Source organism: Salmo trutta, chromosome 1, assembly GCF_901001165.1.
Source record: "Salmo trutta chromosome 1, fSalTru1.1, whole genome shotgun sequence".
Taxonomy (NCBI): domain Eukaryota; kingdom Metazoa; phylum Chordata; class Actinopteri; order Salmoniformes; family Salmonidae; genus Salmo; species Salmo trutta.
Genome location: NC_042957.1, coordinates 68,670,169 through 68,687,327, shown reverse-complemented (window position 1 = coordinate 68,687,327; position 17,159 = coordinate 68,670,169). Strand labels below are relative to the sequence as shown.

At 40.9% G+C, this 17,159-nt stretch overlaps 1 protein-coding gene across 6 annotated transcripts in view; it reads left to right on the top strand.

Annotated features, from left to right (window-relative positions):
* Positions 1–17,159, top strand: part of LOC115206336 (nuclear GTPase SLIP-GC) — a 44,981-nt gene that overhangs the window by 16,363 nt on the left and 11,459 nt on the right. For 5 of the 6 annotated variants that reach the window (XM_029773168.1, XM_029773176.1, XM_029773157.1 and 2 more), the window contains 7 exons: positions 190–283; positions 3,100–3,221; positions 3,314–3,487; positions 6,018–6,187; positions 6,307–6,424; positions 11,121–11,229; positions 14,486–14,613. In XM_029773168.1, coding sequence (XP_029629028.1) covers positions 190–283; positions 3,100–3,221; positions 3,314–3,487; positions 6,018–6,187; positions 6,307–6,424; positions 11,121–11,229; positions 14,486–14,613 — 915 coding nt within the window. The remainder of the gene's footprint in view (positions 1–189; positions 284–3,099; positions 3,222–3,313; positions 3,488–6,017; positions 6,188–6,306; positions 6,425–11,120; positions 11,230–14,485; positions 14,614–17,159) is intronic. The other variant, XM_029773193.1, reaches the window with a different exon arrangement.

Below are 17,159 nucleotides of genomic sequence, written 5' to 3'. Positions count from 1 at the left end.
TTATGGTAAGGTAAGAAAGTTGTTCTAATCTGGTATTTATCAATCATATCAAAATGTATTTGATTATTATAAATTAGTTGAAGCACAACTGCTTGCACGAGCATAATGAATATACATTTTTTGAGCTTGCAAAATGTCAGTGTGTGGACATTATTTAATTGCCTGTCATTGCCTCATAACACATTTCAGAAACACTTCAGTGGGGGAAAGGACTTCCTTCAGGTGTTTACTGTGAGTTCCAAGGAATACCAAAAGGAAAAGCATTTGCAACAAGTAGAGACAGGTACGATAACTGAACATTCTTATTGATTCTACGACATAGAGACAATTGTGTCCCGTATTTATATGCCTATGCTTTTTTTTTAAATTCTTTTTGTGTATTGTATTGTGTTGTAAACTGCTTTACATAGCAACAAACTTCACCTAAGCAGCATACCTGTTTGAATATCGTATCTGGCAAATTTAAACATGTAATATGTCTTAGTCAATAACAATTCCAAGTGTAACCTGGATAATATGATAGAAAAGAAGAACTTGCATTACTGACTATCAAATATTGTGGGTAGTATGTACACCTACAGCATGCTAAGCTATTCTCATGTCCTCTGAAACATTTCACTCTATTGTATGAAGACTCATCTTCTCTGAAAATAACATCTTGCTCTTTTGACCACTACTAAGTGCTGATTCCTAATTTAAGTTATGCATGCATAACTAGGATTATGCCCATAATCAATAATTTAGTTCATCAAACTCGAACAGAAATGGGACAATTAAATAATCATTACTTGAATCCAGGATCAATACCAGCATCAAAGAACACTGACACCAACCAAAGGTAGAAATAAATCTCTTGTTTTTAAAACCTCTACGGGATCGGTGTCCCACCCTCGGGACAGTTGAGCTAACGTCCGTTAATGTGATTAGCATGACGTTGTAAGTGACAAGAACATTTCCCAGGACATAGACATATCATATATGGACAAAAAGCTTAAATTCTTGTTAAGTTATCTGCACTGTCCAATTTACAGTAGCTATTACAATGAAATAATACCATGCTATTGTTTGAGGAGACTGCACAGTTACAGTTGAAGTCGGAAGTTTACATACACCTTAGCCAAATACATTTAAACTCAGTTTTTCACAATTCCTGACATTTAATCCTTGTAAAAATTCCCTGTCTTAGGTCATTTAGGATCACCACTTTATTTTAAGAATGTGAAATGTCAGAATAATAGTAGAGAGAATGATTTATTATAGCTTTTATTCCTTTCATCACATTCACAGTGGGTCAGAAGTTTAGATACACTCAATTAGTATTTGGTAGCATTGCCTTTAAATTGTTTAACTTGAGTCAAATGTTTCGGGTAGCCTTTCACAGGCTTCCCACAATAAATTGGGTGAATTTTGTCCCATTCCTCCTGACAGAGCTGGTGTAACTGAGTCAGGTTTGTAGGCCTCCTTGCTCGCACACGCTTTTTCAGTTCTGCCCACAAATTTTCTATAGGATTGAGGTCAGGGCTTTGTGATGGCCACTCCAACACCTTGACTTTGTTGTCCTTAAGCCATTTTACCACAACTTTGGAAGTATGCTTGGGGTCATTGTCCATTTGGAAGACCCATTTGCGACCAAGCTTTCACTTCGTGACTGATGTCTTGAGATGTTGCTTCAATATATCCACATCATTTTCCTTCCTCAAAATGCCATCTATTTTGTGAAGTGCACCAGTCCCTCCAGCAGCAAAACACCCCCACAACGTGCTTCACGGTTGGGATGGTGTTCTTCGGCTTGCAAGCCTCCCTCTTTTTCCTCCAAACATAACGATGGTCATTATGGCCCAACAGTTCTATTTTTGTTTCATCAGACCAGAGGACATTTCTCCAAAAAGTACGATCTTAGTCCTCATATGCAGGTGCAAACCGTAGTCTGGCTTTTTTATGGTGGTTTTGGAGCAGTGGCTTCTTCCTTGCTGAGCGGCCTTTAAGGTTATGACGATATAGGACTCGTTTTACTGTGGATATAGATGCTTTTGTACCTGTTTCCTCCAGCATCTTCACAAGGTCCTTTGCTGTTCTGGGATTGATTTGCACTTTTCACACCAAAGTACGTTCATCTCTAGGAGACAGAACGCGTCTCCTTCCTGAGCAGTATGACGGCTGCGTGGTCCCATGGTGTTTATACTTGCGTACTATTGTTTGTACAGATGAACGTGGTACCTTCAGGCGTTTGGAAATTGCTCCCAAAGATGAACCAGACTTGTGGAGGCCTACCATTTTTTTCTGAGGCCTTGGCAGATTTCTTTTGATTTTCCCATGATGTCAAGCAAAGAGGCACTGAGTTTGAAGGTAGGCCTTGAAATACATCCACAGGTACACCACCAATTGACTCAAATGTCAATTAGCCGATCAGAAGCTTCTAAAACCATGACATAATTTTCTAGAATTTTCCAAGCTGTTTAAAGGCACAGTCAACTTAGTGTATGTAAACTTCTGACCCACTGGAATTGTGATACAGTGAATTATAAGTGAAATAATCTGTCTGTGAACAAATGTTTGAAAAAATTACTTGTGTCATGCACAAAAGTAGATGTCCTAACCGACTTGCCAAAACCATAGTTTGTTAACAAGAAATTTGTGGAGTGGTTGAAAAACAAGTTTTAATGACTCCAACCTAAGTCTATGTAAACTTCCGACTTCAACTGTATGTACTTAAAAATGTATCAATTAACCAATTATTCACATTTTGGCATACTTTAAATGGATCATTCTAAGATTTGCACATACACTGCTGCCATCTAGTGGCAAACATATATATTACGCCTAGAGTCCTAAGTCAGATAATGGCCTTTCTCTTGCATTTTGAAGATGATGGAAAAAAAAAAAAACACGTTTTTGCTTTGTATTATCTTTTACCAGATCTAATGTGTTATATTCTCCTACATTAATTTCACATTTCCACAAACTTCAAAGTGTTTCCTTTCAAATGGTATCAAGAATATGCATATCCTTGCTTCAGGTCTTGAGCTACTGGCAGTTCGATTTTGGTATGTCATTCAAAAATTTAAAAAAAGGGTCAGATTCTTTTAACTGATGTTGCAGAAATACCCAAACTTCAGGAATTTCTCAGAAATCTCAATGATCGTCGCACAAAGATTTCAGATTATGTTTCTGGAGCCTATGGGATCCTCTCTCTGATACAAGGAGCCAAAAGCAGCGACATGGTATTGTACTTACAGCAGAACAAAAGTATTTCTCTCAGTTAACATACTCCTTACATGTGAATCTTAATCTTAATGTTGAGTTTGGATTTCAGACTGACAGCAAAGAAGAGGTGTGCCAGGTTCTGGAACAAAGGCTCAAGGATAAGATCAAGTCCATTGGTCAAACTATGGATGAGACTTATGAGACTTTTGAACGATGCCTTTCAGAAGGAGTTCGACAGTCAGAAGAATCATGCGAAAAATTAATGAATAAAGTGATAGCACCAGTAAGCTATTTAAAAAAAAAACCGTTTTAACATTAAGCGCTTTTCCATTGTCACCATACAGTATATCCGTGCTAGCCATTTTGTTCTAGTACCAGAGAAGCTGAAAATTTAAAGACTCAACCAGGACCCCAAAAATGATTTGATGACTTTTTGTAACTCACATTAGAATGAGATATATTCAGACTGAAATACAATGCATTCAGAAAGCAATCAGACCCCTTCCCTTTTTCCAAATGTTAACCTTATTCTAAAATTTAAAAAAAATCCTCATCAATCTACACACAATAATGACAAACACCCCATAATGACAAAGTGAAAACAGGTTTTTAGACATTTTAGCAAATGTATCAAAATTGAGTTCAGGTGCATCCTGTTTCCATTGATCGTCCTTGAGATGTTTCTACAACTTGATTGGAGTCCACCTGTGGTAAATTTAATTGATTGGACATGATTTGGAAAGGCACAAACCTGTCTATATAAGGCCCCACAGTTGACAGTGCATGTCAGAGCAAAAACCAAGCCATGAGGTTGAAGGAATTGTCCGTAGAGCTCCGAGTTGAGGCACAGATCTGGGGAAGGGTATCAAAAATGTAAGGTCCCAAAGAACACAATGGCCTCCATCATTCTTAAATGGAAAAAGTTTGGAAGAACCAAGAATCTTCCTACAGCTGGCCGCCCGACCAAACTGAGCAATCGGGGAGAAGGGCCTTGGTCAGGGAGGTGACCAAGAACCCGATGGTCACTCTGACAGAGCTCCAGCCTTTCTCTGTGGAGATGGGAGAACCTTCCAGAAGGACAACCATCTCTGCAGCACTCCACCGATCAGGCCTTCATGGTAGAGTGGCCAGACGGAAGTCACTCCTCAGTAAAAGGCACATGACAGCCAGCTTGGAGTTTGCAAAAGGCACCTAAAGGACTCAGAACATAATTCTCTGGTCTGATGAAACCAAGATTGAACTCTTTGGCCTGAATGCCAAGCGTCACGTCTGGAGGAAGCCAGGCAACATCCCTGCGGTGAAACATGGTGGTGGCAGCTGAGTACTGCGTAAAGGGTCTGAATACTTATGTAAGTGTGATATTTACATTTGCTAAAATTCTAAAATGTTTGCTTTGTCATTATGGGATATTGTGTGTAGCTTGATGAGGGGGAAAAACTATTTAATCCATTTTAGAATAAGGCTGTAAAGTAATAAAATGTTTAACAAGTCAAGCGGTCTGAATACTTTCCGAATGCACTGTAAATGGGAGAGTAATCTCTCGTGGACAGACGCATGTAACATAACTGTTATTGGCAGCATATGTCAACAGAGTGTGGGATACGACATCTGAAGAAGAACTTTGTTCCAGTAAGCAGATTTTTTGTCACTGGTCATTTGGGCTAATCATGATTTCGGAGGTGTTCACATCTTTCGATTTTTGGAAGGGGAGGGGACATTTGGCCCATAGACTTGCCCATAACTTGCAAAGGAAGGGGGTTGGAGCTACCACCCTGCTTCCACTGGTTCAATCTACAACCTGCGCAGGCTCCAAGCAAAGACCAATACACAAGATCATCTTGGCCATAAAGCCATCTATGCCGACGATTGTGCCTCAACGGATCTACCGCAATACATCTGAGCTCCGGAATGTCGAACACTTCACATACCTGGGGAGCACCATCTCTGAGGATGGCTCACTCGACCAAGAAATAACAAGCAGAATCCTGCTCAAGCCAGTCATTGGGAAGACCTAGGAACAGGGTACTCAACCATCACACCAACCCTCTTTCCACAATACTGAAAATCAATACTATGGTAGTGATCATAACCCTGCTGTAGGGCTGTGAAACTTGGACCCTGAACAGTCACTACATCAAACAGATGGAAACATTCCATACACAATCTCTGAGATCTATTATGGGTATTCGGTGGCGTGACAGGGTCTTTAACCTGGAGGTAATGCAGAGAGCAAACAGCATAAAGGCACAGCTCCGATGCCACAACATCAGGATACCCCAACACTGTCTCCCAAGAAGCATTCTCTTTGGCGAGCTGCAGCAGGGGCATTGAAAGACAGGCTGGCCCAAAAAGTGTTGCAAAGACAATCAGCAATAGGCATCTTCGAGCGGTAAAGAAACAACCATCTAACTGAAGCCAGAGAAGAGTGTCATTACTGCACAACCGGTCCAACAACACCAACAGAAGGACTTGTCTGTCCCTCATGTCTCAGAGTCTGCGTTTCAAAACTTGGACTCCTGAGCCACTCAAGAACCCACAATAAACCAAAGTGACGTGCACAAGATGTCATTATCCAAACCGACGGAGTCCCAGAGAGAGAGAGAAATTGTAGTGGTACGTTCCTATATACATGAAATGATCATGTGTTGAGTCTCTCAATTTTCACATTTATCTGGCGATAGCATGAATTGGCTCCCACAGATATAGGCTTGCAGAATAGTGGAACAGCAGCTATTGATAGATACTCATGCATGATAGATTTCGAATGGTGTGCTGTTAAAAACATTGAACATATTTTCTTTTTTTATTCCCAGAGAGGGAAAAAAGCTAGTGGATACCATCAAGTAGTGAAGAGTTTATGCAAGAATGGTGGCGTTCACAAACCAAAAGGGAAAAAGGAAAGGAGAAGGGAAATAAACCTTAATGAGAGTTTAGCCTCATGTATGAGAAGTCTAATTGATGAAGAGTTTAAGACATATTTCCCGTAAGTCATTTAATCATTATCAGTAAAAAAAAAAATCAACAATTAATACTGGAATTCAATCAACATGGAATTCAACCAAATCTGGTAACCATACTTCTGATTTGGACATTGTGTTTCAGAAATGAGGGCAGACGTGGCCCAATCAGGGAGCAGATTGATACATTCACCCTTGACACAAACAGCTTGTTTCGGAAGCACCCAGAAATGTCACTACATCTGATATTCCTCAAGACAGAGGTAGGTTTTTTTTATTAATATCTGGAAAAGCAACATTGACATACACCCCTGTTGGGGTTCGTTCCTTGTTCCTTGTCAATCATTGGCTCATTGGTGAAATTAGCATTCTGACAATATCTTTCATTAAATCATTCAACGACCTTTATTAATGCAATTGCAGACAGAAGTTGACACCAGGAAATTAGCACGCATGTTTCTGAGTAAGTTCTGCAAATTCGAAAAGGGTCCGAGTTGTTTTATCATGCCTACAGTCATATATCTTAGTGATGTCACTGCCTTTGTCATTACCTTCTACTCATGAAACCAAACCCATGCCTACATAGCTATATAAACAATAGTTTTAGTGTTATCTAAAAGCTTAGCAGTAAATGTCCAAGTTGATTTATAGTGGAATGTCTGACTAGTCTCTTATCTCTTACACTCCCCTCCAGAGTTCTGTCTTCACAGTCACACCTTTCTCAGCCCGTTTCTTTATGAGGCAGAGAGACTAGAAAACAACTGTGGAACAATATTAAATCTTTATAATTAAAATATATTGTTAATCTGTAGTCTAGGACCCAATAAATGTAAGGAGGGAGGGGTCTTATAACCCCTCCCCTTCTATTAATACAACATAAGTGTAATCAATTATTACAATACATCAAACGTTTGGTACAGCCCCTATCATGACCCCTAGGTGAACCCCTGACACCCCCGCTCCACCACCACCACATACACACACATACAGTGCCTTCAGAAAGTATTCACACCCCTTCACTTTTTTCACATTTTGCTGTGTTACAAAGTGGGATTAAAATAGATTGTAATTTTATGTGAATGATCTACACGAAAATCTAATCAAATCAAATTGTATTGGTCACATAGACATATTTAGCAGATGTTATTGCGGGGGTAGCGAAATGCTTGTGTTCCTAGCTCCAAAAGTAAAGTAGCATCAAACAATTCACAACAATACACACACATTTCAAGGTATAATAATGGCATTAAGAAATATATAAATATTAGGACGAGCAATGTCGGAGCGGCATTGACTAAAATACAGTACAATAGAATACAGTATATACATACTGTATGAGATTAGTAAAAAAAAAATACTCTGTAATGTCAGTGGAAGAACAATTCTTATTGCGGAAAATAAAACCCTAATACATTTACGTCATTTAGCAGACGCTCTTATCCAGAGCGACTTACATATTGGTGCATTCACCTTATGATATCCAGTGGAACAACCACTTTACAATAGTACATCTATATCTTTTTTGGGGGGTGGGGGTTAGAAGGATTACTTTATCCTATCCCAGGTATTCCTTAAAGAGGTGGGGTTTCAGGTGTCTCCGGAAGGTGGTGATTGACTCCGCTGTCCTGGCGTCGTGAGGGAGCTTGTTCCACGATTGGGGTGCCAGAGCAGCGAACAGTTTTGACTGGGCTGAGCGGGAGCTGTGCTTCCGCAGAGGTAGGAGGGCCAGCAGGCCAGAGGTGGATGAGCGCAGTGCCCTTGTTTGGGTGTAGGGCCTGATCAGAGCCTGAAGGTACGGAGGTGCCGTTCCCCTCACAGCTCCGTAGGCAAGCACCATGGTCTTGTAGCAGATGCGAGCTTCAAATGGAAGCCAGTGGAGTGTGCGGAGGAGCAGGGTGACGTGAGAGAACTTGGGAAGGTTGAACACCAGACGGGCTGCGGCGTTCTGGATGAGTTGTAGGGGTTTAATGGCACAGGCAGGGAGCCCCGCCAACAGCGAGTTGCAGTAATCCAGACGGGAGATGACAAGTGCCTGGATTAGGACCTGCGCCGCTTCCTGTGTAAGGCAGGGTCGTACTCTGCGAATGTTGTAGAGCATGAACCGACATGATCGGGTCACTGCCTTGATGTTAGCGGAGAACGACAGGGTGTTGTCCAGGGTCACGCCAAGGCTCTTAGCACTCTGGGAGGAGGACACAGTGGAGTTGTCAACCCTGATGGTGAGATCATGGAACGGGCAGTCCTTCCCCGGGAGGAAGAGCAGCTCCGTCTTGCCGAGGTTCAGCTTGAGGTGGTGATCCGTCATCCACACTGATATGTCTGCCAGACATGCAGAGATGTGATTCGCCACCTGGTTATCAGAAGGGGGAAAGGAGAAGATTAATTGTGTGTCGTCTGCGTAGCAATAATAGGAGAGACCATGTGAGGATATGACAGAGCCAAGTGACTTGGTGTATAGCGAGAATAGGAGAGGGCCTAGAACTGAGCCCTGGGGGACACCAGTGGTGAGAGCACGTGGTGCCGGAGACGGATTCTCGCCACGCCACCTGGTAGGAGCGACCTGTCAGGTAGGACGCAATCCAAGAGTGAGCCGCGCCGGAGATGCCCAACTCGGAGAGGGTGGAGAGGAGGATCTGATGGTTCACAGTATCAAAGGCAGAAGATAGGTCTAGAAGGATGAGAGCAGAGGAGAGAGAGTTAGCTTTAGCAGTGCGGAGAGCCTCCGTGACACAGAGAAGAGCAGTCTCAGTTGAATGACCAGACTTGAAACCTGACTGATTTGGATCAAGAAGGTCATTCTGAGAGAGATAGCAAGAGAGCTGGCCAAGGACGGCACGCTCAAGAGTTTTGGAGAGAAAAGAAAGAAGGGATACTCGTCTGTAGTTGTTGACATCGGAGGGATCGAGTGTAGGTTTTTTGAGAAGGGGTGCAACTCTCGCTCTCTTGAAGACGGAAGGGACGTAGCCAGCGGTCAAGGATGAGTTGATGAGCGAGGTGAGGTAAGGGAGAAGGTCTCCGGAAATGGTCTGGAGAAGATAATATGTCTTGATTAGATAAGCATTCACCCCCTTGAGAAAATACATGTTAGAAACAATTTTCTCAGCGATTACAGCTGTGAGTCTTTTTGGGTAAGAGCTTTGCACAACTGGATTGTACAATATTAGCACATTACTCTTTTTAAAATTCTTCAAGCTCTGCCAAGTCGCTTGTTGATCATTGCTAGAAAGCCATTTTCAAGACTTGACAGAGATTTTCAAGCCGATTTAAGTCAAACTGTAACTAGGCCACACAGGAACATTCAATGTCGTCATGGTAAGAAACTCCAGTGTCTTGTATTTTAGGTTATTGTCCTACTTAAAGGTGAATTAGTCTCCCAGTGTTTGTTGGAAAGAAGAGTGAACCACGTTTTAATCTAGGATTTTGCCTGTGCTTAAGCTGTATTCCGTTTCTTTTTTTCTTAAATAACTTCCTAGTCTTTTCCGATGACAAGCATACCCATAACATGATGCAGCTACTACCATGATTGAAAATATGAAGAGTGGTACTCAGTGATGTGTTATGTGTGATTTGCCCCAAACATAACACTTTGTATTCAGGACAAAAAGTTCATTTCTTTGCCACATTTTTGCAGTATTACTTAAGTGCCTTGTTGCAAACAGGATGCATGTTTTGGATTATTTGTATTCTGTGCAGGCTTCCTTTTCACTCTGTCATTTTGGTTAGTATTGTGGAGTAACTACAATGTTGTTGATCCATCCTCAGATTCATCCTCAACTATTAAGCTCTGTAAATGTTTTAAAATCACAATTGGCCTCATGGTGAAATCCGGTGCAGTTTCCTTCCTCTCCGGCAACTGAGTTAGGAAGGACGGATGTATTTTGTAGTGACTGGGTGTATTGATACACCATCCAAAGCTTCACCATGCTCAAAGGGATATTTAGCGTCTGTTTTTTGTTGTTGTTTTTTATACACATCTACCAATCGGTGTCCTTCTTTAGGAGATATTTAAAAACTTCCCTGGTCTTTGTGGTTGTATCGGTGGTTGAAATTCACTACTCTATTGAGGGACCTTACAGATAATCGTATGTGTGGGGTACAGAGATGAAGTAGCAATTCAAAAACCTTTATGAACCACTATTATTGAACACATAATAAGTCCATGCAACTTATTATGTCATATGTTAAGCACATTTTTACTCCTAAACTTATTTAGCCTTCCCATAAAAAGTTGGTTGAATACTTATTGACTCAAGAAAGTTCAGCTTTTCATTTTTATATTTCCTGGTTGCTAAAATTCTAATAGGTTTCCTAATTTCAGTTTATGTGACAAAACAAACAGTCATTGTGTAGAAAATCATTGTACCATTTAAGCCGCTGTGAAATGTATTTTCCGTAACCAAAAATATTGTATTTCCAGCATATCTGACATCACTCATTAAGGTTAAAACAAGAAAATACAGCACAAGAACACAAGATTGGATAGCACTAGATTTACCAAAAGTAGTTTCAGAACTAGGAAAAAACTACTTCAATTTTCACGCTCCGCATTAGTGGAATATGCTGCAAAATGTGCTCAGGCTTGAACGCCTTGTGCCTTTTTAAATTAATTGGAAGCATTGTTTGAGGAAATGCTTAAGGAGAAATATACTTTTTTTCTGATGTCTGTTGTGTGCTTGTTGCAAAATGTATTTGCCTGTTGGAGTGCTTACATGTTTATATTGTGTTTTGTGCACAAAGCCTTTTTAGCTATTTAAACAGGGCACACTTGTGAAAGAGAAAGTGTTTTCAATGTGTTTTCCCTGAATATATAAAGGTAATTGAAAAATGAAAATGAATGCAAACAAAACAAATACTGCTTACATGGTAAGGAAACCACTTAAATGTAATTTTGTAATTTGGGTGAACTATCTCTTCAACTTAAATAATTGGTCTTCTTGATCATGTTTTTCTATCTGAAAGGAAACTGAATTCAAGGCAAAACTAATCTGTGACCTCCGCGAGAAGAAGAAAAAAATCTACTCCACTCTAACCGAGTCAATCAAGGACTCCATGCATCGATGCTATATAAGTAAGTCTTGAAATTAATTTGTATTATCTGAGATAAAGTGTTGTGACCTAGTCATGAAAATAATGATATTTGTGAAGTTTTCAAACACACAGTGCATTCTGAAAGTATTCAGACCCCTTCCCACATTTTGTTACATTACAGCATTATTCTAAAATTGATTAAAAAAATGTTAAAGTCCCTCATGAATTTACACACGATACCCCATAATTATAAAGCAAAAACGGGTTTATAGACGTTTTTGTAAATGTATTAAAAATTAAAATCAGAATTCAGACCCAAAATTGAGCTCAGGTGCATCCTGTTTCCATTGATCGTCCAAGGATACGTTTCTACAACTTGATTGGAGTCCACCTGTGGTAAATTCAATTGATTGTACATAATTTGGAAAGGCACACACCTGTCTATATGAAGTCCTACAGTTAACAGTGCATATCAGAGAAAAAAACAAGCCATGAGGTTGAAGGAATTGTCCATAGAGCTTTAAGACAAGATTATGTCGAGACATACAGTGGGGCAAAAAAGTATTTAGTCAGCCACCAATTGTGCAAGTTCTCCCACTTAAAAAGATGAGAGAGGCCTGTAATTTTCATCATAGGTACACGTCAACTATGACAGACAAAATGAGAAAAAAAATCCAGAAAATCACATTGTAGGTGGAAAATAAGTATTTGGTCACCTACAAACAAGCAAGATTTCTGGCTCTCACAGACCTGTAACTTCTTCTTTAAGAGGCTCCTCTGTCCTCCACTCGTTACCTGTATTAATGGCACCTGTTTGAACTTGTTATCAGTATAAAAGACACCTGTCCACAACCTCAAACAGTCACACTCCAAACTCCACTATGGCCAAGACCAAAGAGCTGTCAAAGGACACCAGAAACAAAATTGTAGAACTGCACCAGGCTGGGAAGACTGAATCTGCAATAGGTAAGCAGCTTGGTTTGAAGAAATCAACTGTGGGAGCAATTATTAGGAAATGGAAGACATACAAGACCACTGATAATCTCCCTCGATCTGGGGCTCCACGCAAGATCTCACCCCGTGGGGTCAAAATGATCACAAGAACGGTGAGCAAAAATCCCAGAACCACACGGGGGGACCTAGTGAATGACCTGCAGAGAGCTGGGACCAAAGTAACAAAGCCTACCATCAGTAACACACTACGCCGCCAGGGACTCAAATCCTGCAGTGCCAGACGTGTCCCCCTGCTTAAGCCAGTACATGTCCAGGCCCGTCTGAAGTTTGCTAGAGAGCATTTGTATGATCCAGAAGAGGATTTGGGAGAATGTCATATGGTCAGATGAAACCAAAATATAACTTTTTGGTAAGAACTCAAATCATCGTGTTTGGAGGACAAAGAATGCTGAGTTGCATCCAAAGAACACCATACCTACTGTGAAGCATGGGGGTGGAAACATCATGCTTTGGGGCTGTTTTTCTGCAAAGGGACCAGGAAGACTGATCCGTGTAAAGGAAAGAATGAATGGGGCCATGTATTGTGAGATTTTGAGGGAAAACCTCCTTCCATCAGCAAGGGCATTGAAGATGAAACGTGGCTGGGTCTTTCAGCAAGACAATGATCCCAAACACACCGCCCGGGCAACGAAGGAGTGGCTTCGTAAGAAGCATTTCAAGGTCCCTGAGTGGCCTAGCCAGTCTCCAGATCTCAACCCCATAGAAAATCTTTGGAGGGAGTTGAAAGTCCGTGTTGCCCAGCGACAGCCCCAAAACATCACTGCTCTAGAGGAGATCTGCATGGAGGAATGGGCCAAAATACCAGCAACAGTGTGGGAAAACCTTGTGAAGACTTACAGAAAACGTTTGACCTGTGTCATTGCCAACAAAGGGTATACAACAAAGTATTGAGATAAACTTTTGTTATTGACCAAATACTTATTTTCCACCATAATCTGCAAATAAATTCATAAAAAATCCTACAATGTGATTTTCTGGAATTTTTCTTCTCATTTTGTCTGTCATAGTTGACGTGTACCTATGATGAAAATTACAGGCCTCTCTCATCTTTTTAAGTGGGAGAACTTGCACAATTAGTGGCTGACTAAATACTAAATACTGTAGATCTGGGGAAAGGTACCAAAAAATGTCTGCAGCATTGATGGTCCCCAAGAACACAGTGGCCTCCATCATTCTTCAATGGAAGAAGTTTAGAACCACCAACACGCTTTCTAGAGCTGGCCGCCCGGCCAAAATGAGCAATCGGGAACCCGATGGTCACTCTATAAGAGCTCCAGAGTTCATCTGCGGAGATGGGAGAAACTCCCAGAAGGACAACCATCTCTGCAGCACTCCACCAATCTGGCCTTGATGGTAGAGTGGCCAGACGGAAGCCACTCTTCAAGGCACATGACAGCCAGCTTCGAGTTCGCCAAAAGGCACCTAAAGGACTCTCAGACCATAAGAAACAAGATTCTCTGGTCTGATGAAACCAAGATTGAACTCTTTGGCCTGAATGCCAAGCTTCACATCTGGAGGAAACCAGGCACCATTCCTACGGTGAAGCATGGTGGTGGCAGCATCATGCTGTGGGGATGTTTTTCAGCAGCAGGGACTGGGAGACTAGTCAGGATCGAGGGAAAGATGAACAGAGCAAAGTACAGAAAGATCCTTGATGAAAACCTTCTCCAGTGCGCTCAGGACCTCAGACTGGGGGCGAAGGTTCACCTTCCAACAGGACAACGACACTAAGCACACAGCCAAGACAACGAAGGATTGGCTTCGGGATAAGTCTCTGAATGTCCTTGAGTGGCCCAGCCAGAGCCCGGATTTGAACCCGATCGAACATCTCTGGAGAGACCTGAAAATAGCTGTGCAGCTACGCTCCCCATCCAACCTGACAGAGAGGATCTGCAGAGAATAATGGAAGAAACTCCTCAAATACAGGTGTGCCAAGCTTGTAGCGTCATACCCAAGAAGACTCGAGGCTGTATTCGCTGCCAAGGTGCTTCAACAAAGTACTGAGTAAAGGGTCTGAATACTTATGTAAATGTGATATTTAAGTTTTCTGCAAAATTTCTAAAAGCCTGTTTTTGCTTTGTCATTAGAGGGTATTGTGTGTAAATTGATGAGGGATCGAAAACATTTTCATCCATTTTATAATAAGGCTGTAACGTAACAAAATGTGGAAAAAGTCAAGGGGTCTGAATACTTTCTGAATGCTCTGTATGTAGAATGTGCAGTGTTACTAGCATATGAAGTCGTACAATGGTTATGGAAACAATATGATGACTGTGTTTTAGGGGCATCAGAGCATACAGGAAAAGATTCTCTGAAAAGGATGAAAGATGAGCTACGTCATCACATGAAGAATAACAACATTTTCCAGAAGGCCAAGGAAGATATGCTGAGTGGTTTAATAAACCTGAAGGTTTGACACATTCAGGGCCGGATAGCATATGATAGCAAAATGTGTAGAATATCAGGCAATATGCTATAAAACTGCAACATTTTCTCTCAGCCTCATGGCAAAATGTGTAGAAGAGCAGGAAAGGATTTTTAAGTGTAAAAAAATGTATATAATCCTCATTGCAAAATGTGGACAAGAGCGTGAGCTAAGCTATAAAACATCACATTCTTTCCTCTGTCCCATGGCAAAAAGTGTAGAATTGCAGGAAATTAGCTTTAAAACTGCAACATTTTCTCTTAGCCTCATGACATAGTGTAAAATAGCTTTATAAAACTACACATTTTTCTCTCTGCACCACGGTAAAATACTTTGAAATGCAGTAAGTTAGCTGATACAAGCCCTGGACACATTATACAGTATAGTTAGAAAAATGTGGTAAATTCAATTGATTGGACATGATTGGACATCCTCAAAATGTACATCATCTATACACATTCATCAATGTGAATGATCATCCCTAATTTCGTTGAATAACCCACAGTAAAGCAAGGCATGACGTTATGTTTCAATGTAACCATTGTTGCGAAAAGTACATACACGTTTATCTATGGGAGTGTTTTGTATCGACCAGTCTCAATAGAGTGAGGGGGGTCGGCCTCCCGAGTGGCACAGCGGTCTAAGGCACTGCATCGCAATGCTAGAAGCATCACTACAGATCCGGGTTTGACCACGGGCTGTGTTGCAGCCGGCCTTGACCGGGAGAACCATGCGGCGGCGTACAATTGGCCCAGCGTCGTCCAGGATAGGGGAGGGTTTGGCCGGCTGGGATGTCCTTGTCCCATCGAGCTCTAGCGACTCCTTGTGGCGGCCGGGCGCATGCACGCTGACTTTGGTCGCCAGTTGTACGGTGTTTCCTCCGACACATTGGTGCAGCTGGCTTCCGGGTTAAGCGGGCAGTGTGTCAAGAAGCAGTGCGGCTTGGAGGTCATGGTTCGGAGGACGCATGGCTCTCAACCTTCGCCTCTCCCGAGTCCGTACAGGAGTTGCAGCAATAGGCCAAGACTGTAACTACCAATTCGATATCACAAAATAGAAAAAGGGGTAAAAAGTACCAAAAAATATACACTACAAGTCAAAAGTTTTAGAACACCTACTCATTCAAGGGTTTTACTTTTTTTTTTACTATTTTCTACATTGTAGAATAACAGTAAGGACATCAACTATGAAATAACACATATGGAATCATGTAGCAATGCCAAGAGTGTGCAACACTGTCATCAAGGCAAAGGGTGGCTATTTGAAGAATCTCAAATATAAAATATATTTAGATTTGTTTGACACTTTTTTGATTACTACATATTTGAGCTGTTCTTGCCATAATTTGGACTTGGTCTTTTACCAAATAGGACTTTCTTCTATATTCCACCCCTACTTTGTCACAACACAACTGATTGGTTCAAACGCATTAAGAAGGAAAGAACTTCCACAAATTAACTTTTATTAAGGCACACCTGTTAATTGAAATGCATTCCAGGTGACTACCTCATGAAGCTGGTTGAGAGAATGGCAAGAGTGTGCAAAGCTGTCATCAAGGCAAAGGGTGACTATTTTGAAGAATCTCAAATATAGAATATATTTGGATTTGTTTAAAAAAAAACGGGTTTACTACATGATTCCATATGTGTTATTTCATAGTTTTGATGTCTTCACTATTATTCTACTATGTATAACATAGAAAAAATTAAGAAAAACCCTTGAATGAGTAGGTGTGTCCGAACTTTTGACTGGTAATGTATATAAAAATAGAGTTAGGGGCCACTCCGCATCTACATTTTGCAAAAGAGCTTCGATATTGCTTGGATAAAACAGTATGTACATAGGGTTCTGTCCCAAAAGTGCATTTAAAAAGGCAGTAGGTGTGCCATTTGTTACTTTCAGGTTTGTTTATCAGTTGGTACCATTTTAGTTCAATGCTCTCTAAAAGTGCTGATTCAAAAGCATTATGGTAATTTCTAGAATTCAGTCTGTCTGTATCAGCGGAGTCCTATGGATGAAGTTAAAAAAGGATTTGACATGGTATATAAATGTTTTCTTTTCAGTAGGAACATTGCAAGCCCATAAAAATAAACGTTTACATAGATGTTCATTTGCCATACTGCAAAATCTTGGCCATTTAAAAAAAAAAAATGCATATGGTGATGCCATATAGGTTTCCAGCCCATATTGCCTTGAATAGCAGCATTTGGCATGTATGTTAGCATTCAAATGAAGTTCAGTTATGTAATGTCTGTATATGTAACAACCCTTCACGTTACAGAGCAGATGGATGGATGTTTGCTAATAGTAAACATAGATAATATACTATGTACTCAATTGCTGTTGCTATCGTCATTCTGCTTTCACACGGCAGGTTATGGGTCCATTTTCAGATGGGTTAAGTTTAGTACTCCTCTTGGGATCTGCATGTTTCCACAGGTCACCATAGCAATTATGATCGCACTTGCTGAATTTAGATATTTGCGGCTTGAAAACAAACCAAAATACACTCAAGAAGAACCTAATTTATA